The sequence below is a fragment of the Lynx canadensis genome, chromosome X (assembly GCF_007474595.2).
Source record: "Lynx canadensis isolate LIC74 chromosome X, mLynCan4.pri.v2, whole genome shotgun sequence".
NCBI lineage: Eukaryota > Metazoa > Chordata > Mammalia > Carnivora > Felidae > Lynx > Lynx canadensis.
This window is the reverse complement of record NC_044321.2, coordinates 42,908,568-42,931,131: the sequence shown is the minus strand read 5'-3', so window position 1 is coordinate 42,931,131 and position 22,564 is coordinate 42,908,568. Positions and strand designations below refer to the sequence as shown.

The 22,564-nt window shown below is 37.6% G+C and overlaps 1 protein-coding gene across 1 annotated transcript in view; it reads right to left on the bottom strand.

Annotated features, from left to right (window-relative positions):
- The window catches only part of CCNB3 (cyclin B3), a 57,618-nt gene extending 44,469 nt beyond the window's left edge, over nt 1-13,149 (bottom strand). The window contains exons 1-3 of the mRNA XM_030306163.2: nt 13,018-13,149; nt 10,633-10,719; nt 5,499-5,629 (exon numbers count right to left, since the gene is read on the bottom strand). Coding sequence (XP_030162023.1) covers nt 5,499-5,629; nt 10,633-10,719; nt 13,018-13,113 — 314 coding nt within the window. The 5' untranslated portion in view covers nt 13,114-13,149. The remainder of the gene's footprint in view (nt 1-5,498; nt 5,630-10,632; nt 10,720-13,017) is intronic.
- Nucleotides 13,150-22,564: the final 9,415 nt, after the last annotated feature.

Sequence of the window (22,564 nt, the reverse complement as noted above, 5' to 3'; positions counted from 1 at the left end):
TGGTGGTATTTAACCACATCCCCTTCAACCTAGGCTATTCATGAGATACTTTCCCAGTGGAGATAACAAAAAAACCAAAATAGACATTTGTTCACATGTGTCAGACTCAAAGCTTTGTTCTAAACAGGATTTCATGACCAAATCACTGGAAGACTCGAAATCAGAATAAAAGAGAATTGCAGAATGCAATCATCAATCTGAACAAAAATAAGTCTCTCCAAAGGACTAGATACCATATGATTCCACTTATATGAAATATCCAGAATAGACATACCCATAGAGGTATATCCATAAAGGAAAGCATATTTGTGGTTGACTATGGCTGGAAAGGGGTAGAGAGGAGACTAGAAAGGGGGACTGGCAAAGGAAAGGGACTGCTAATGGGTTCAAGTTTCTTTGGGGTGGGGGTGTTGAAAAGTTCTAAAATTAGATAGTGGTGATGGCTGTACAACTCTATGACTATAATTTAAAAACCACTATATTGTTTTAAAAAAGAAAGTGTTTCGAGAGGTTCCACATGGCCAGATAGATTCCAGGTCCCTCCTGATGAGAATTTTTAAATGTAGTCTTCAGATAATCTAGTTATGATTAAAAGTATGCATTCTGGCTAGACTGCCTGAATTCAAATCCTGGCTCCTCCACTTACTAGCTGGGTGACCTTGGGCAAGTTGATTGTCTGTGCTTCACTTTTTTAACCCATACCATGAGAATCATATTACCTCCTTTGTAGGGTTGCTGTGAAGATCTACTTAATATGCAATAAAAACATGTAAAACAAAAAACTGTTTGAAACAACTGTATGCCAACAAATCAGATAGTTTAGATGAAATGGACAAATTCCTAAGAAGACACAAACCAGCAAAACTGACTTAAAAAGAAAATAGGAAGTATGAATAGACCTATAACAAGTAAAAACACTGAATTAATAGGGGTGCCTGGGTGGCTCAGTCAGTTAAGTGTCCAACTTTGTCTCAGGTCATGATCTCATGGTTTGTGATTTTGAGCCCCGCATGGGGCTCTGTGCTGACAGTTCAGAGCCTGGAGTCTGCTTCGGATTCTGTGTCCCTCTCTCACTCTCTCACTTCCCTGGCTCATGCTCGCTCGCTCACTCTCTCTCTCTCTCTCTCTATTTCTCTCAAGAATAAAACATTAAAAATTTTTTTTAAAAAAACACTGAATTAATAATTGAAAACTACCCACAAAGAAAAGTCCAAACCCAGATGGTTTCACTGGTGAATTCTACCAAACATCTAAAGAAGAATACCAGTTCTTCATGAACAACCTCAAGAAATAGAAGATATGAGAACAGGTCCCAACTCATTCTAGGAAGCTAATATTACTCTTATACCAAAACAAAGACATCTCAAGAAAAGTATAGTCTAATATTTCTTATAAATATAGGTGCAAAAACATCCACAAAATACTAGCAAACTAAATCCAGCAACACGTAAAAGGATTATACACCAAATGGGATTTGTCCCAGGAGTGCAATATTAGTTTAACATCCAGAAATCAATTCATGGATTAAGCCATATTAACGGAATAAAAAACAAAAGCCCCATGATAATCTCAATAGATCCAGAAAAATCATTTGACAAAATACAACACCCTTTCATGATAAAAGTACTCAACAGACTAGGAATATAAAGGAGATTCCTCAACTTGATAAAGGGCATCTACGAAAAACCCAAAGCTAACATCAGACTTAACGGTGAGAGACTGATGCTTTCCCCTTAAGATCAAGCAAAAGACAAGGATATCCAACTCTTCTTTAGGGGATGGGGGATTGGTCAGGTAGCAGTAGATAACTCATATAGCACTGCTGACACTTTAGGACTAAACCCCTCTATTCTCTGAATAAATTCCAAACTCTTTGCCAAGATCTGCAAGGTCCTGGTGACCTGGCTCTTATTTGCCTCTCCAAGTCCATTTCTTAAGAAACATTGGCATGGGAAATAAATATTGAGTATCTATGATACCATAAGTCTGGGGTGATCAGAGTAGGCTTTCTTGATAGAGTGAACAATGGTCTTTGTCTGTGACTGAGAGGGTTCCTGGGATGCAAGACTTTCAGTATTAAAATTGGGCAAATCCTATGAAAACCAGAATAAGTTGGTCACCCAATTATTAGAAGACAAGGATGTCCACTATTGACATTTCTATTCAACAAAGTACTAGAGGTCCTAGCCAGGGCAAGAAAATAAAAGGCAACCAGATTGGAAAGGAAGAAGTAAAACTATGTGTATTAGCAGATGACATGATTTATACAGAGAAAATCCTAGGAATCCACATAAAAACTATTAGAACTAATATATAAGTTCAGCAAGGTTCCATGATACAAGATCAATATACCAAAATCATACATATATCTATATCTTTGCAATGAACAATATGAAAATGAAATTACGAAAATAATTCTATTTGCAATAATGTCAAGAAGAATAAAATGCTTACAAATAAATTTAACAAAAGAAGTACAAAACTCATACTCTGAAAACTACAAAAATGTTGAAAGAAATTAAAGATCTAAATAAGTGAAAAGACATCCCATGTTTGTGGGTTGGAGGACTTAGTATTATTAAGATGGTAATACTCCCCAAATTGATTTACAAGTTCAAGGCAACTTCTATTAGAATCCCAGCTGGCTTATTAGTGGAAATGGACAAGCTGATTCTAAAATTTATAAGTAATTGCAAGGAACCCAGAAAAACAAAACAATCTTGAAAAAGAAGAACAAAGTTGGAGGAATCACACTTCCCAATTTCAAAACATACTACAGAACAACAAGAATCAAGACAGTGTGATACTGGCATAATGATAGACATGTAGATCAATGGAATAAAACAGAGTTCAGAAATAAACACTAATATTTACAGTCATTTGATTTTTGACAAGGATGCCAAGATAATTAGGTAAAGAAAGAGTAGTCTTTTTAACAAATAGTGCTGGGACAACTGGACATCCACATGCAAAAAAAATAAAGTTAGATCTCTAACATACACTACCAACAAAAATTAACTCAAAAAGGAATAAAAATCCTAAGAGCTAAAGCTTGAAAACTCTGAAAAGATAATCTTAAATCTTTGTAACCTCAGATTTGGCAATGAGCTCTTAGATAGGACACCAAAAGCATAAGCAACAAAGGAGAAAATAAACTGGACTTCATCAAAATTAAAAAATCTTGTGCATCAAAGGATATGAACAAGAAAGTAAAAAGACAACCCATAGAATAAATGAAAATATTTGTAAATTACGTATCTCATCAGGGACTTGCATCTAGAAAATATAAAGAACTCTTACAACTCAATAACGAAAAGCTCAACAACCAATTTTTTTTTAATGGGCAAAGGATCAGGGGCACCTGTATGGCTCAGTCGGTTAAGTGTCCGATTTCAGTTCATGTCATGATTTCATGGTTCATGGGTTCGAGTCCCACATCGGGCTCTGTGCTGTCAGCTCAGAGCCTGGAGCCTGCTTCAGATTCTGTGTCTCCCTCGCTCTCTGCCCCTCCCCCACTCGTGCTCTGTGTGTGTGTGTCTCTCTCTCAAAAACAAACATTAAAAAAATCTAAAAAAAATAAATGGGCAGAGGATCTGAGTAGACAATCCTCCAAAAAAGTATACAAGTGGCCAATAAGTACATGAAAGATGCTCAACATCAATCATCATCAGAAAAATGCCAATCTAAACCACAGTGAGGTATCACTTCACACCTACTAGGACAGCCATAATAAAAAAAAATAGTAAGGGTTGGCAAGGATGTGGAAAATTGGAAACCCTCATACAGTGCTGGTAGGAATGTAAACTAATGCAACCACAATGGAATACAGTTTGGCAGTTCCTCACTGAGTTCACCATAGAATTACCATATGACCCAACAATTACATTCCTAGGTATATATACAAAATAACTGAAAATAGATGTTCAAACAAAAACTTGTATACAAATGCTCATAACCACACTATTCACAATAACCAAAAGGTCAAAGCAACCCAATGCCCATCAACTGAAGAATGGATAAGAAAAGTACAGTATATTCATACAATGGAATATTGCTGGTCCATAAAAGGAATGAAGTACTGACACCCGAAACAACATGGATAAACCTTGAAAACACTATGCTAAATGAAAAAAGGTAGACACATAATACCACACGTTGTATAATTCCATTTATACAAAATTTCCAGAATAAACAAATCTATGGAAACGGAAAGTATATTAGTGATTACCTAGATCTGGGGAGGATGGGGGAACTGAGAGGTGACAGCTAAAGATACAGGGTTTTGGGGTGGTTTTTTTGGATTGATTAAAATGTTCTAAAATTCACTGCAGTGATGGCTGCATAATTTCAAATATACTGAAAGCTTTTGAACTATACACATTAAATGGGTGAACTGTATAGTATGTAAATTATATCTCAATATAGAAGTTAGCAAAAAAAAACCTCACTTAGAATAAAATGTGATTATAGTGAGCTCTCAATAAATGTCAGCTACTAGCTCTAGTGCTATTATTAAGGTCCATTCCACTGAACCCTAAGTGAAGGCAAGAATGTTTATGGTATTTTGTGAGGATTTCTCTGCTAAAGTTAGACTTATAAAAGAAATTCAGGAGAAAATAATGCAGGGAATTAAAGTCAAAATACACATAGAAATCCCAGGAATTTCATTTCAGCAAGAAACTAAGTAGGAATAAATACTAATCTGGTTTGATTTCTTTCTCCTAGGTAATTAGAAAAAGTGACTCATGGACCTAACATGTTAATTTTCTGGAGTTACCCAAGCTTTTTCTCTTACCCTTTGGAACTCATGCTTAGGCCTGCTGTATCTGTTCAGCTAATTTATTCTCTTCTTTCCTGAAAGTAATTCCCACTGGGATGAGGAGAGGTCTCCTCCACTTTCTAACTCACTCCACTTTCTAAGGCCTCACTCCACTTTCTAACTCTTCTTCTAATAAAAGTTTTTCTAGGGGTAAATCCTTTTTCTATCCCAAATAAGAATACTCATACCTACTTGCAAAACCTATGAACAGTTCCCTGTAACATCTGGAATACAAATGTTTTGGGCCTAGAGAGAGAGAGCAATTTCTCTCCAGTAACAAGGAACAAGCCTCTCCCAAAAGCTTCTAATGAGATAAGCAGATTGGCAAACTATCAACCAGTGTCTGAGTATCCCCTGAAAAGTTGCCACCATACTCTCAATAATAGACTAGCTCAAACAGGAACTTAATTACTAAAAGAGAGAAAAGATGAGCCCAAGATCTTTTGGCAAACTTCCCAATGACAACAGCTCTTTCAATATGCACACGCCATGGAAGGAGAGAAGAGGCCTATAACACTTCAGCAACCACAGCTGGGCCTACCTCAGCACCCAGGGGTTAATGTATAATCACCACTGTGGCACACTAAATATGTCTCAATGGGGGACAAAAGGAGGTCAAATGATGTCACATACTCTCCTTTACCATCTAAAACAATGCCATCAGTCACTTCTTACTCACCTTTCCATATTCATCTCATTGTTTTTGGCCAACCCAAGAGCAGGTGTGTTCCCTTTTATCTTCTTGGAAACATCTTTAACAAACTCCTTACTGGCTTCCTTCTTGAGCTGGGCAGGTTGAATTTGAGAAGCCTGTGAAAAAAATGAGGTGGGGGTGGGCAGGGGAAGAAGGAAGCAAGGAAATCTGGAGAACCACAAATTATCTAATAGGTAGCTCTTATAGGAAAATTTTGACTCACATCCCCACCTTGTTTGGGTGTTCCCAAGAGTAATAATTGAAACATCTCACAACCAGTACGGTACTGGTGCCAACTAATCACAGCAGAAGCTAGCAGTACAATAGTACTGCTAAATATTAGCTAAATAGCAGCCTTAAATGATTCCAAGATACAAAAAATGTAGTTCTAATCTCCATGTCAGGCATACTGGCTGTCAAATTCCCAGAAAGATGTTTTGTTAATATCATATTCCACTTTGACTCCATAAGATGTTCAGAGGGAGAAAAAGGTAATATAACTGGCTTGGCTGCCTGGGTATACCAAAATCAACTAGCTTTTCAGGTAGACCTCTGCCACAACACTACCTGCAATACATCTATCCCATCTCATTGAGGGGAAATTTATTTAACATGGGGCTTTGGGGAACTCCACCATAAACTCTAATCATGACTAATTCTATTAAACAAAAGAGATCATGAGACTGTGAATATTTTCAGTAAAAATAAATTTAAAAGTTGTGCCTTTAAAATGAAACAAACTGAACATAATTGTATTCCAAATAAATGCCATAACCACATTAAGGGAAAAAGAAAAAAGAAAACAGAAGAAAATACAACAACTAATCCAAGTAAACACAGTATTAGACTATATACCCTTAAGATACACATCTTCAGTCACGATGGGTTTGTGGGGTGGCAAAGAACATTGCAAATAAAGCTGGAAATATTTTTAACAGGTTTATTATGGTGGTATGAATGAAGTAATTTTGATACCCTTTTAGATGGGTTATAGTATTGAGTAAATGTGTTGATGTCCTTGGTTACAAGAGTTCTCACTGTAGGAGAAAGAAAATACAAATATGGATTAGGGAATGCAAGAAAAATCCCTGTGTATTGGAATAGGAACTTTCCAAATCCATGATTTCTTAAATAGATGTATGTATATACATCTGAGTATATAGGTATATGTATACATGTGTGTGCATCTGTGTATACAGATATATGTGTATGTATGTTTAAGTACACATATGTGTGCATGCATAGGCATATGCAGATATTTCCTAGTTCTGTCTGCTGAAAGGGCAGAAAAAGTACGTGCTCCAGTAGCACACTTAGCACTGAGATCTTGGTCTCTAATACCATTCCCCACTAAAAGGAACCAGAGTTCTTTGGAGAAATGGTTGACTCCAGGGCTGAGATAAAGCAGATGCAAGAGGAACCTAGAACATCTTGCTATGCTGGAAAGAAGAGGCTCAAAAAATTTCTGAGATGGGGTGCCTGGATGGCTCAGTCAGTTAATCATCTAACTCTTGATTTGAGCTCAGGCCATGATCTCATGGTTTGTGAGTTTGAGCTTTGCATTGGGCTCTGTGCTGGCAGCGTGAAGCCTACTTGGTATTCTCTCTCTCTCTCCCCCTCTCTCTCTGCCCCTCCCCCACTCATTCTCATTCTCTCTCTCAAAAATAAACATTAAGAATTTTTTTTTTAAATTTATGAGAATATGTCACAAAGACACAGCAGTCAGATTGAGGGGAACTCTACTGGCCAAATCTGGGACAATTTGAGCACCAAAATAATTAAGTACAATAACGAACAATAAACCACTGAAAAAATGGGAATTTATAAGTCCACACTAATAATAAATAAACAGGGAAGGAGGGAAGGCTCACACTTTAATAGAATACCAAGGGCAGACTGGTAAATGTGAAGTGAGTGCTATAGCTGGAAAAATCAGCATAAAGATTTGGTTTAGACAAAAATCATCAATGGATGTTAAATCTAGGGGAAAATTTTTATGTAGAGCAGGTTATTTGCAGGCTCTTAAGAGTGTGTCCCACAGACCACATATTAGTTGCAAGAGGAAAAATTATAAATAGTAATTACACAGTGGGAAGCCAGACAACATCTTGACTGGAGCTCCCCAAAGCCCCATGTTAAATAAATTTCCCCAGACAACATCTTGACTATCACCAGTGAGGGACAGATGGACATCATGTGCCTCCAGATGTGATATCCTAAGGACAGAACATCACCTACACAGTACCCCAGCCAAGTATGTATAATATCAATCTAGTCACATAGAAGCATCAGACAAACACAAAATGAGGAATGTTCTATTTTTAAAAAGGTGTCTAGGTGGGACTGTATTCTTCAAAAAATGGTAATGTCGATGAAAAACAAAGAAAGGCTATGGAAATGTTCCAGATTAAAAACAGCTAGAGACACAACAAGTAAATGATACTACACTGGATCTTTTACTGGAGGGTAAAAATACTTATAACATTGACCTTATAAGGTCAACTGAAAAAATTGGAATATGAATAGATGACATAAAAATATATCAATGTAAATCTATAAAGTTGTTAATAGTACTGTGGTTATACAATACAATTTCTCTGAGGAACTATACACTAAAGTACTTAGGGGTAAAGGACCATGATGTATATAAGCAAATGGGATAAAATGTTAACTATAGGTTAAACCAGGTGAAGGGTATATGTATATTATTTGTACTACTTTGTATTTTTGCAACTTTTTGTAAACTTGAACTTATTTCCAAATGAAATATTAAAAAATATGCCTTTGTATCATCAGATCATAATAAGCAACCACAATTCAATAGGGAATTCTTTCTTAGGTCCCCAAGTCATCCAACTCTGATCCTCAAATAGCTTGGCACTATTTTCATTTTAACTTCTTACCTAAAGTTTTACAAACTCCCTATATGTGCAACCGAGATTCAGTATTAGAAAAGAAATGTATTCTTGGCAGAAGAGAGGTGGAGACCCCAACACTTAGGGTGAAACTCTCTACCTGCCATATGTGAAAGTTCAAAGCACTAATATTCTCAGATTTCAGCTCAAGGGGACCTTAATCTGCACTTCCTTACAATTGTTTCATTAAAAAAAATACGAAAATTGTGTCCTACTGACACAAAATCATTTAGGTAAATGTGGATACAGACCCTATCTCCCTGTCTACTAGCTTAGGACCAGTTCTTACATATCAAAAGTCCTTCCCATGCTTGAATGATAAAGAGGAAAAGAAAAATACAGCAGATTAATTACAACAGATAGATTCCTTTGGCAGGCCAGGACCTCACTGGTGAATGCTGAGGAAAAGATAGATGTGTGGACATGGAGACTTAGTAATACAGACAGAAAGAAGCAAATAATCATATAGGGAATCCCCAAAATTCTGAGAGAAAGGAGCCCTCACTCCTCAAATAGATGAGCTCAGACATAGGAATGGTTTAGGCACATTGTAATGATGGAACTTCCTCTGGCAAGTACCAAAGACTATTCAAGGTGACCAAATTGAATCTTCAGAACTTATATGCAAAGGGGAATTCTGCTTTCTGAGTTTCTGGAAAGCTAGGGGTAGAGCTACTGCTGAGAGATGCCTTGCTTCTCCCACTCCAACCCTATATAAGGATGTGGCCTAATAGATAGTGCATCAGTTGGAGACCCAGAAGGATCCTGGATGATTTCTTTTCTATTTGTTTATTCGTGTTTGTTCTTTATTAATTGCAGTATAAACTTCATGGAGGAAAAAAAAACGACTGACACACAGCCAGAAATTTTCTCATATGTTGTAAGACCTTGCTTTGCACATTGTCATAACTGCTCTCCCATCAGAGACTCTGGGGGTCAAGAGAAGCCACACTAACATGGGCTGCATCCGCTTCCGATTTGTGTAGCTATCTTATTTCAGCTAAGTTTCTAGATCCATGGCTAAATAAGTCAGGAAACAAATCTAACCCTATAGGTCTGTGTGGGAAGGGTCTCTTTCAACCAATCAACAGTCAATCTGAAATTATTCAGAAAGTCATAACCTAATTATATATGTTGCAATCTGCATGGGAAAAAGACTATACTAGTACAAAGGTGGTCACATAATACCTAAAGAGGAGAGATCCAAAAGAGAGAACTTTGCCAATACTTATCCAATCTTGCTCAAGGGAGTAAAATATTGTCTAGTAGATGTATTCTGGTAGTCACAGAAGGACACTTTATTATGGAGGGCAGGGTTCTCTGTATCCTAGATAAAACAGGCTTAAAAAGCAACATTGGGCAAATCCTAATCTGTATACATAATTATGGTATCTACCTCATAGAAATAAATGAGGATTAAGTGAATTGATACTGGAAAAAGTGCTTAGAATAGTGCCTGGCACATGGTAAGCACTCACTTGTCATCAGTTATTATTTTCTAAGACCAAAGATTACCTTTGGCCCAATTCTACATTCAATTAGTAACATCTTAACTATCAATTCTGGATTTTGCTACTTAATAACACCAGGAGGGAGGTAACTTGGAAGTGAACTCAACAATTCTCATCAAAATTGAGTTTCTCAATCTCCATAGTTGAAGACCAGATAGATCATGGAACTGCAGTCCTCAATGGTTCTGTACATCGGGGCACATTTTTTTGAGGTCACTATGAATGGGCTGCTGCTGGAATTTAATGCCAGGAGCCAAAGATGTTATGGCTGAGAACAGTTCTACACAACAGAAAAAAACTACTGTACTAACTGCCCATAGTATTTGAATTGATAAATACTTCCCCGAACGACAATGACTCCATCAAGATACTTACTTCCAAGGCCTAGGCAGCTAGCTGAGCCACCTCTGGATTTTATCTAAATGCAAGATTCCATAGTTTTTATATTTATCTACAATTTCACATCTGATAATCACTGTCTGCTGCTTCCAGACAGCTCAACCAATTATTCCAGATGGTATGCATCAACAGAATAGCTCCTGCAGTTTCTGAAATTGGGTCATCCATTCCAAATAAAATTGGCTCTCGACACTCTAGAGAGGGTCAGGGTCTGGCAAACCAAAAAGGTCCCTTAAGGAAGAGGTTATCTAAGCCTTAGCAAACCACAGCAGAGGATTGAACTAGCATACTCACGTTGGTGAGATCTTCAAAAGCTGATCTCTTTTTGCGTGGTCTCTTAGGTGAAAATGAAGATATCTTTGCTTGGTAATTCTCCCTTCTCTAAAAAAGTAAAAGAGACAAATAAGTATATCCAATCATGAACACTTTTCAGGGACTTTGGATCATCTTTAGAGCTCAGGGGGAAGCTCCAGAATCTCCAAGCAACCAAGGATATATAGAATAAACCCTAGTGAACTACAACAAAATGAAATTTTGGCACTCGCTGATGCTTAGAGTCCCTGAAGGAGGTAATCACTGATGACAGGGACAAGGCTATGACGATGACCTTTAGTGTAACTCTTAGAATGAGCAAAATAGCTTAGTAAAGCTAGTTTTCCCTCTTAGTTCTCTGATCTTTACGGTTATCCAATCTAAGATTATCAATCACCACCACCACCCAGCTACTCCCAGTCATTCCTTTAATATGGATGCTCTCAAGCAAATTAGTTCAATAGTTTAACAAATAAGTGTCTCTTATGTTAAGTATTTAAAACATTCCCAATACGGACAATAACACATTATCTCTAGATCCTGGTCTAGGATCGCCTCTCTACTAGCTATTGACATTGGACAACTCACGTAATCTCTCAGCCTCAGTTTTCTTATCAGTATAACTGGAATGATAAACTTCCTTATTTGAAGATCAAATAAGAAAATACATGTTTTAAAAAGTCTGTATAAACTTAAGTGTACATAAATCATATTTTTAAATAATATAGCCCAATATGATTTTAAGCCTCATAAAGAAAATTCTGAATTTTTTAAGTATACATTTTCATGATTTAATTTTGTTATTTTTTTAAGTAATCTCTATACTCCAAATTTTGTATTTTGAGAAAGGAGTTTGGTAATCCATATTAACCTCTAATTTGTTAGTGTATATGAATGAGGGTTAGTAGAAGGAAGGAGAGGTGGATATTTTGGAGCAGAGGTGGCTTTCTTTCTAGCTATTGTTTACCATGCCTTACTCAACTCCCATGTGAATAAGGCCATCTCCATGGGGCTAGAGGTTAGGATGAATTATACCGTAGGACTCTTCTGCTCCCTAACAATTTTTATTTGGTAAATGTCTCCTAAGTCTCAAATTTCCTTTATGAAATGAGAACCCTGCCCTACTTATATCAGAGAGCTGTTATAATGGGAAGCAGAACATTAGGGTCGCGCCATTTATTTGCTCTGTTCCTCATCTAGGCCGTGAAAAGTTAGTACATGACACAATAAGTGATCAGAAGTTTAAAGAACTGGATTAAAAACACAATAGACCCATCTAGTACAGCAAAGCAATCCTGAAAGAGAAGAATTACTTCTGCTTTCCAATTGATTAAGCTTGGAAATCAGAAAACTATTAGTCTTTTATCTAGTTCTTGATAAATAATCCTAGTGGAAATAATTAGCAAAACTAAAATATTTCGTGGTTACACAAATCTCACAAATTAGCTAAGAAATAAATTGTCCCAATTCCCATTTAATATTACCAGTAGAAACAATCAGCCTCAAATAAAATTCACAAGTGAAACTGAACTCAATAAAATGTAGATTTACAAAATGTGCCCCAAGAAAGTTGGATTTGGAAAAATAACCACCACAAAAGAAAACTCATTATGGCAGAGCTCTAATGTCTAATATTGACAAAAATCTGATCAATGTATCAAATCCTTCTTACCAAATTTACATATGAAAAAAAAACATTTAGCCCCTCCATGAAAATCATTTTAGTAAACGAAAAAATGAAAATGATTGGAAAATGTTTATCTGTACTGCAAGAAAACCAATCAAGGAAATTAAATTGGCCTAATGATATTTGCTCTAGGAAATACTCCCTTAATGACAATTCATCAGTGTTAGTAAAACTCTGATTAAAATATGTATGATGAGGAACAAAGAACATCATAGGGTTGGAATGACACTGTCAAACTATCCACAAGGTCAAAACAGCAAAAGCAAAATGGATGCATTATTCAAATTTAATAGCTGTAAAAAGCACGATAATCCATTTGTTGATCTAATCTTCATATTCTCCCCAGGAGGTACCAAGCAGCCTCCTGGCAAGGTGCTTTGAACATCTCCCAGAAACCAAGAGTATAGATGTGATCATTAATGAGAGCTCAGTACTGTTTACTTTTGAAGGTTGTGAAGGGTGTCTTTCATTTTAGCTATGCATTTATGGAAAAGTAGAATTCATGCTTAGAACCCAAGTTCTAATTTGCTGGTCTTCTTCAACTACAAGGGCTACCATGCCTTCCCAATTTCTCAGATTAAACAACACATATTCAGAAAGATTAGGGGTGGGAATAGGGACTGAGCCAACACAGGAAGAAGCTACTCAAGACACTGTTGGGAGAGACGGCTTGCTCTAACCTTTCCATATTGGCCATGATCGCTGGGCACAACGTTGCTGGACTGAGATTTCTTCATCTCAGGTTTGGAGCCTCGGGATGGTAGTGGTAGTGGCATCTCTTACAGATTCAGCAGTGTCTATCCAAGATACGGCTGCAAGCAGAAAGCGACTCTTTAAAACATCATTCACCAGAAACATCACAGCATTCTCTGGAAACTCGTGAGAATACCCAAGCTCTCTCTAGCATCTCTAGGAGAAAACATACTTTGAAGTAGGCAAATCTGGGTTCAAATACTGGTTCTACCATAATTAACCTTGTGCAGTCTAAAAAGCCCAGCACAGTGCCTGCCATCCTGTGTGGGCACTGGAACTATGGCCTACCTCCTAGTTTAGGCCTGGGAATACTGGGAACAAATCACATGAACGTTTTGCATTAAAAACAATCAAGAACATGACAGATCACATAGTATGGAAGCCAGTTGGAAGGGTTAATGTTCTTTAAAAGGCACAGGGTCCTGGCACAGCAATTATAATGATGCTACAGAGAAGACACAAGAATATACTGCACACACATATACATGATAGGCCAAAGTATTCAAACACTGCATTCCATCAGAAGAAACTGTAATCCAGTTCCAGACACCTGGCAAGAAAAAAATTCAAGATGAGATAATGATAGAAGGAACTAACTTATTGAAAAATCACTTGACATAAAAATTTAACCGTCATTACAGCCCTTGGGAGAGTCCTATTTTTGTCCCATCTCAGTGGTGGACCCCATTCTACATTCCTTAAAGTTCTTTGTGAGTCCTCAATAGTTAGGATACACTTATGTGACTCACAAGCAAATGCATTGTCAGGAGGAACCAGTTTTTGGATATACAGGAGACCTTTCCCACTCAGATGCAACTGCCCTTCCAACCTCACCCACATTCAATCTCCAAGTTCAACTGCATTTGACAAATAATAGGCTCCTCTAAGAGAGACCCTAAAGGCAATGCAACAAACTTACCCGCCACTCTGTACCTGGTATTTCAGGCAATGGAGATACAAACACAAATCATTCATCTTATCCTATAAGTATTCACATGCACAGCTCTAACAGTAACATAAAAATGTGGCAATGATTTAATAAGAGTAAATACAAAGTACTACAGCAACATAATAGAAAGTCAGTAATCTTGTAGGGGGGATAAAGGGGTGGAAGAAGCCTTCATAGAGGAAGTTATACATGACCTAGACTTAAGTGACAAAGGGGATCCCAAGCAGACTGGGGAGCTTTTGCAGGCAAAGAAAGCCTGAGCGCAGGCAGAGGCTTGCACATGGCAAGCACAGCAGGTGCAGGGACTTCCCAGTTGTCTGGAGCATGGATACAAAGAGTGTATTGGGGAAGAGTCAGAAAGGGGCTGAATGCTAGGGTAGGGCCAGGCTGCTAAGAAAGGGAAGCAGAAAAGACTGCAGCTTGAGAGGAAGGTTTAAGAAAGGAGAAAGGCTGATTTGGGTTTTGCTTTGGATGGAGAAGTATTAAACATTTTGTCAGGAAAAATCAGTACAAGTATGTGCCTCCGCATTTATTACTTCAGTTGGTCTCACAACAAAGCAGTAAGGGTACGCAGTACAGATACAATTCGTTCCACTGTAGAGCCCCAGATGTGTTAAGTAACTTACTACCCAGGACAAAACTATTAAGCAGCATAGATCACCCAGCTCTTTCTAGGGCTCTTTTTAAAATACCATGAAGTCTCTCCAATTATACTCAAAAGCACTCTAAAACAGTCCATGGTCCAAAGCAAAAGGCTTTAATGTGGAAGTGTAAGGAGACAGAATGAGCCTAAAGATTTTTTAAAGAAGCCACTGGGTTTTTAAACCAGCCAACTTAGCATCTTTGAGCCTTAATTTTCTCACTTGCAATAGAGCAATACCACCATTTATTTGTAGAAGCATCATATGGCTCAAAAGGAAATTTGTATGTGCAAAGCCTAACACATGGTAGGCCCTCAAAGTAAGTGGTGCATCTTATTTTCCTTTTCATCCCCCAAAATCCAAACCTATTTTCTATCTCATCTCTCAAAACTCAGCCAAGCAGGAATAAAGCTAAATTGGGTGCACCCACCCTTAACCACACTGTCTGAAAACCACTTACCTCCCTATTATTATTATTCACACCTCATACAATTTTTTTAATGGCCGACCAAAGATTCATGTTCTGAAACTTTTATCTTTCAAGGGGGAAAGAAATAAATAGCCTGGAGTCAACAGGATAGAAAGCTTTCAGTTGATTACATCACAGAGTAACTAAGCCTGAGAGAATAAGTTTATTCAGATGAAAATCACACACCACCTTCATTTTCCTGAACACTAATCACTTTCTTTGGGGGACACACACACTGACTTAAGTATTCTCTGCCATTAGGAGGGGGTAGGGGCTTGGCACCACCAAAAACAGCTTTCATTAAAGGACATTCTGCAGAACATTCTCGACTTCTACCACCTACAGAATGGAGCCTTGCTTGGACAAGAAAATCAGAATCCTTTCCACTTTCCAGACTTTCCATATTCTCTACATACACACTGATAAGTGTTGGAGACCCCCTGAGCATCCCAGGGCTGATGATAAAACCCAAACAGGGGCAAATTGGCTCATTTAGAAGCCCAGGTGCTTAGACTCCAAAACTGTAGATCAAGACAGTCTATAGGAAACAACAGCAACTTCATTTTATAGACAGCAAGACACTGGGGAGACAATGCAGCACGGTGTGCATGAAAGCAGTACCAGGCTGTGAAGGATGCCTAGGGTAGAACTCTGACCTTGCCCCTAGCTGGCTGGATGACACTAGGCAAGTCTCTTTTCTTTAGGCCTTGTCTCCCCACCTTAAAAAATGAGGCAATGGGACCAGAACCTCCTAGCTATTCACCATGGTTTGAACAGACCAGCAACATTAGCATCACCTGCGAGCTTATTAGCAATTTAAAATCCCAGGTCCCAAACTAGACCTACCAAATCTGAAAGTGCAAGTTAGCAATATCCCTAGGTGAGTTGTACGCACTTCAAAGTTTAAGAAGCACTGTTCTGGGTCCTTTGACTTCTGACATTCTAGGATCCTAAGTGGACCAAAGCGGAGAGCAGTGGGAAAGCCAGCTGCAGCGGTTGGAGTAGGGGATAGAAGACAGCCAGTGGAGATCAAAGGGAGAACAAGGGAGAGAGCACACATTTCCATCCTCCTTAATATCCTACCACCTGTAGTTCAAAAGACATCCTGCAAGTAGCATTCTCTGACTTAAATAAGGGTCAGTGAAACTAATCCTCCACACTTCCACTTGTGAAAAGACGTTCTGTAAATGTACTCTGATTCAGGCATGTGTACTGGTCACTCTATCTAAAAGCTAGGACCTAGTCTCACTCGTTTTGCCATCTCATCCTCTAAAACACACTCCTGCCCAACTTCGCTCAGACTGCTGACATCAGAACAAAACAAAGGTTTCAAGGCAAGGATGCCGCGCTTGCGGGCGAGAGAAGACAGCGTATTAACCAGGAACAGGAGTGGTGCTGAGGCATCAACCCGCGTGCGACTGGGCCGGACATTCGAGAGGACAGTACAAGCCCAAAGACGCCTACCTCACATCGAGACTGAGGGCAGAACAGGAAAGATCATGGACGCACTCCTAGACCAGGAGAGGCCCGGGAAATGAACGGAGCTCCGTGTTGTAGCGACCCGTGTCCTTCTCAACCTGGACTGTGCCGGCTCCAATCTGCCCAGTAGCGAATTTTGAAAATTACAGCCCCAGAAGGAAGCGCAGTGGTGATTGGCCGGAAGGAGCCAATCAGCGTGCACAGTTGGGACGCGTGCTCCCCCCCAGCCAGGAGAGGCGGGGCTGGGTATTTTTAAATTGAACTCTGCAGCTAACAGACTTCGCATTGGGGCGTGGTTTCAAATACAATTGGTTGAACTAGGCAGGCCTGACCAGCACAGTACTGGGCTCTTTAAAGACACGTTTTCTTTAAATAATCCTGCTTCTAGGATGGGAGGGAGTGGCTGCATAGTGCAGATTCAGACCAACTAAAAAATTAATACTAATAACCCTTTGTAGAGTCAAATGTTAACTCCTGCTGGCTTCACAAATGGCCTTGTGAGGGAAGGGCAGTAATTATTGCCCCTATTTTATGAATAAGCACCCAAAGTGCAGAGAGCTAATAGTAGTTAGCATTAATTTACCAATAGCTCTGTGCTAACTGCTACAAATTTTTGTTTTAAATCCTGTCCAGGGTGGGAGGGAGGGGAGGGTGGGTGATGGGTATTGAGTAGGGCACCTTTTGGGATGAGCACTGGGTGTTGAATGGAAACCAATTTGTCAATAAATTTCATATATAAAAAAAATAAATAAAAATAAATAAATAAATAAATAAATAAATAAATAAACTAAAAGCATTTAAAACCGAAAGTAAAAAAAAAAAAAAAAAAAAAAATCCTGTCCAAAAAGAGAGGTACCTTTATTATTGCCATTTTACAGATAACAAAATTGTAACTTGCTAACTGCTCAATGTCACAAACCTACATTGTGGCAAAGCAGGTATTACAACTCAGATATTCTTATTCATTTTACTCATTCATTCATTCATTCATTCAAGTTACTGAGCACCTGCTTTGTTCCAGGAGCTAGAAAAACTATAGATGAGTAATTGACAAAAGACTTGGAAAATTGATAGCCCTGCCCTATCCTCTAAGGATGCAAAGAGTAAATGGAGATACCAAAGATAAAATCCAGGACTTCCTGCATATACAGCAGATACCACTAAACTACATCCCTGCCTTTATTATCAGCCCATTCTCCTTTTAGTATCTCACAGCTTCTACATTAAAGGTGGAGTATTCACATGATCCCAGACCTTCTTCTCTTTTTAATCTCCCTAGTTTATTTCATCCAGATCCACGACTTTAAACATCATCTAAAAGCTGACCCTGAACTCCAGATTCATACATCCAACTGACCACTCCACATCTGTACTTGGATGTCTGATAGATACCTCAAATTCAACATGTTCACAACACTTACCAAACCTGACCCTTCTTCCGATGTCTCCCATTCCAAAAAATGGTACCACGTCAAAACTGTTAATCAAGTCAGAAACCTGGGTATCATCCTTGATTCAAACTCTCTTCCATAACCTTACCTTCCCGCATCCAATCCTTCAGCAAGTGCTGTACCTTAAAACTGTACCTTACATCCATCCACTTCTTTTCATCTCCACTGCCACCACGGTCTCTCATTTGGACCACTGCCATGAGCCTCCAAGCTGCTCTCCCTCTTTACAATATTGATCTCCTTTAATGTGAATTAGAGATTACAAGACCACTCGTTTTTAAAAAGAAAAATTATATCCCCTTTCTCTCATGCTTTAGTGGTTTCCCACAGAACATAAAATCCAAACTCCTTACTCTGGTCTACAAGGTCCTGCCTATACCATTAACCTCATCTCATACCACTCTTTCTTGTTCACTACGTGATAGCCATATATGTCTTTCAAAAATTTCCATATAATAAAATCCCTCTCCTCAGAGTCTTTGCACATGATGTTCCCACTGCCTAGAACATTCTTCCCTCCATTCTTTAAATTGTTTTTTTTTTTTCAACATTTATTTATTTTTGGGACAGAGAGAGACAGAGCATGAACGGGGGAGGGGCAGAGAGAGAGGGAGACACAGAATCGGAAACAGGCTCCAGGCTCTGAGCCATCAGCCCAGAGCCTGACGCGGGGCTCGAACTCCCGGACCGCGAGATCGTGACCTGGCTGAAGTCGGACGCTTAACCGACTGCGCCACCCAGGCGCCCCTAAATTGTTTTTTTCTGATGCTTCAAGTCTCAACTTAAATGCCCCCTCTTCAAAGAGGCCTCCCCTGACCATGTTATCTAAAGTAGGATTCTCTTCCCACTCCTTTATACTATCCCAGCCCCTTACATTTATTTTAGACTAAGTACTGCTATTTGTAATTTTTTAACCTATCTCCTCACTCAAGAATGCAAGGTCCTTATTTAAAGACTATTACACTAAGTGAAATAAGTCTTACAGAGAAAGACAAATACCATATGATTTCACTTATATGTGGAATCTAAAAACCATAAATGAACAAATAAAAAAACAAACAGATTCATAAATAGAATGAACTGATAGTTGTGGGGGGTTGAGGGGAATGGGAAAATAAATGAAGGGATTAAGAAGTAAAAGCTTCCAGTTATAAAATAAATAAGTCATGAGGATGAAAAGTACAGCATAGGGAATATAGTCAATAATATTTTAATAACTTTGTATGGTGGCAGATGGTAACTACACTTATTGTGATAAGCACTTTGTGATATATATAACTGCCAAGTAACTATGTCATGCACCTGAAACTAATATATGTCAACTATACTTTAATTGCAATTTAAAAAATTCCAAAAAATCAAAAATTAAAATGTATAATAAACAAAACAAAATGAATGCAAGGCCCATAACTATAAGGATCATATCCACTGTGCTCTATCTCCAGTCATTAGCATTGATAATAGTTCATATCTATCAATTGCTTACTATAAGATTGTGCTGTTCTGAGACTCACAATAATACAATGAGGTGTTAATATCCCCATTTTGCAGAAGAGAAACTTGGAGTACAGAGAAGTTTAGTAACTTTCCCAAGATCACACAGCTAATAAGTTACTGGACTGGGGTTTAAATTCAAGCAATATGATTCCAGAGGCAAACACATAATCATTACCCTATACCTGCCTCCTTGACAAATGGTTTAAAAATATTTGTTAACTAAGCAAATTAGTATCTTTTAAGGGTAATCATTGTGAACAAGTGCCTCGCTGGGATGCACTAAGGAAGAAATACAGTATTAGCCCAAGTCACTGTAAGTCTTATTTTCTTTAATTTTTATTATTGAAGTATAGGTGGTATACAATGTGATATTAACTTCAGGTGTACAATATAGTGATTCAACAATTGCATACATCACACAATGATCACCATAATAACTGTAGTTACCATCTGTCAATACACAACACGGTTATATTATTGACTATATTCCCTGTACTGTACTTTTGATTTCCCTGACTTTTTTATTTTAAAACTGGAATTTTGTACTTCTTAATCCCCTTTGACTATTTCACCCAGCCCATCCCTCCAGCAACCACCAATTTGTTCTCTTTATGAGTCTATTTCTGTTTTTTCATTTGTTCATTTGTATTGTTTTTAAGATTCCACATATAAATGAAATGATATGGTATTTGTCTTTGACTTATTTCACTTAGCATTGTACCCTCTAGGTCCATTCATGTTGTCATAAATGGCAAGACCTCATTCTTTTTTATGGCTAACTAATATTCTGTTTTGTGTGTGCATGTGTATACAAGATCTTCTTTATTTATCTACAGATGGACACTTAGGTTGCTTCCATATCTTGGCTATTGTAAATAATGCTGCAATAAACATAGGGGTATAAATCAGTGTATTCATATACTTTGGGTAAATACTCAGTAGTGGAATTATTGGATAATATGATATTTTTATTTTTAAGTTTTTGATGAACCTCAGTGGCTGTACCAATTTACATTCCCACAAATGGCACATGAGGGTTCCCCTTTCTCCGCATTCTTACCAACACTTGTCATTTTTTTGACACTAGCCATTCTGACTGGTTGTGAAGTGAGATCTGTGTGGCTTTGATTTTCTTTTCCCTGATGATCAGTGATGTTGAGCATATCTTGTCTGATTTCTATAGCTAAGACGTCAAGTACTATGTTAAATAAAAAATTGTAAGTCCTTCTTTAGTTAAGAGAGGAAAATTTCCATCCACTAATAGCAATATAAAAATTACAAAAGAAGCCATTTCATTTTTCCTATTTCTTCCCAGCTTTTCACAAAAACAAAAAGTTATTGACCAAAATTATGACATTTCCAAACTTTTTAAATTTGTTTTTCTCTCACCCTTCACACCTCCAGTTGACTTAACCTTTCCTTTATATTGCACTCAGAGAGAATACAGACAAAAGAGGAGATAGCCCTTTGAGTCTACCATTTTCCAATATTTTCCTACTCTTAGGCATATAACATTCTCATAAACTCTCCTTTCTCCTCCCCCTGTATTAATACATCCCTGTATTAAAACTTGATAGAAAAGATCTGTTATTGCCTACTTTACTTTTACATGAAAATACATTCCAAATGGATCCAAGATTTAATTGTGAAAATGAAACCATGGAAATACTAGACAAAATATAAAAGGATATTTTTATAATCTTGTTTTCTAAACAGGACAAAAATTTAAAGACAGCAAAAGACTCCAAAAATTTTAATAGGTAAAAACTGAAAATTTATTTGGCAAAACAAACAAAAAACAAAAACAAGCTTAAAAACCTAAAAACAAACTAGCAAAAAAACATTGGCAATACAAATGATAAAAGAATAATTTCCAAAATATACAAACAGAATTTCATGATCAACAAGAAAAAGATGAGCCATGCAGCAAAAAAGCTGTCAAGAAAATGAACAATTAGGAAGAAATACAAATGATCAACATAAAAATATGCTTAATTTTACTAAAAATAAATACAAATTAAAACAGCAATGCATTGTTTTTGTTTAGGACATTGGCAAAGGTTTAGTAGCTTAACAATAACTTCTGTTGATAAAGGGATGGGTAAACAGACACTTTAATTCACTGTCAGCAGGAGTAAAAATTGCTATAAACTTTGGGAGAGTTATTTGAAAATATCAATCAAATTTTAAACGTTTGAATCCTTTTACCCAGAGATTGTACTTCTAGTACGCTTGCCTACAAAAATACTTATTCCAAGTAATAAGGCTCAAATTTTTCCCAAATTTGAGAGAGACATAAACCTACATATTCAAGAAGCTAAGCAAACTCCAAATAGGATAAACCCAGGGAAATTCAAACAAAGACACATCATAATCAAACTCCTGAAAACTAAAAGACAAAAGAACCTTGAAATCAGCAAGAGAGAAATGACACCTTTCTAATTGAGCAAAATGTTTTTGAATGACATTGGATTTCTCAACAGAAACCATGGTGGCCAGAAAGATGTGACACAATATTTTCCAAGTACTAAAAGAAAAAAATCTGTAAACTCAGAATTTTTTTTTAATGTTTATTTATTTTTGAGAGAGAGAGAGAGAGAGAGAGAGAGAGAGACAGAGAGAGACAGAGCATGAGCGGGGCAAGGGCAGAGAGAGAGAGGAAGACACAGAATCCAAAGCAGGCCTCAGGCTCCAGGCTCCAGACTCCGAGCTGTCAGCACAAAGCCCAATGCAGGGCTCAAACTTACAAACCGCAAGATCATGACCTGAGCTGAAGTTGGACACACAACTGAATGAACCACCTAGGTGCCCCAACTCAGAATTCTATATCCAAGGAAAATATCTTTCAGGAGTGAGGGGGAAATCAAGTCATTCTCAAATGCTCACCTTAAAAGAACAGAAAATTCACAAAGTAGAAAAAATAGTAATAAAAGGAATCTTGTAACATTAAGGAGAAAGAATAGTGAAAAGAGCAAAAATATAGGTGGA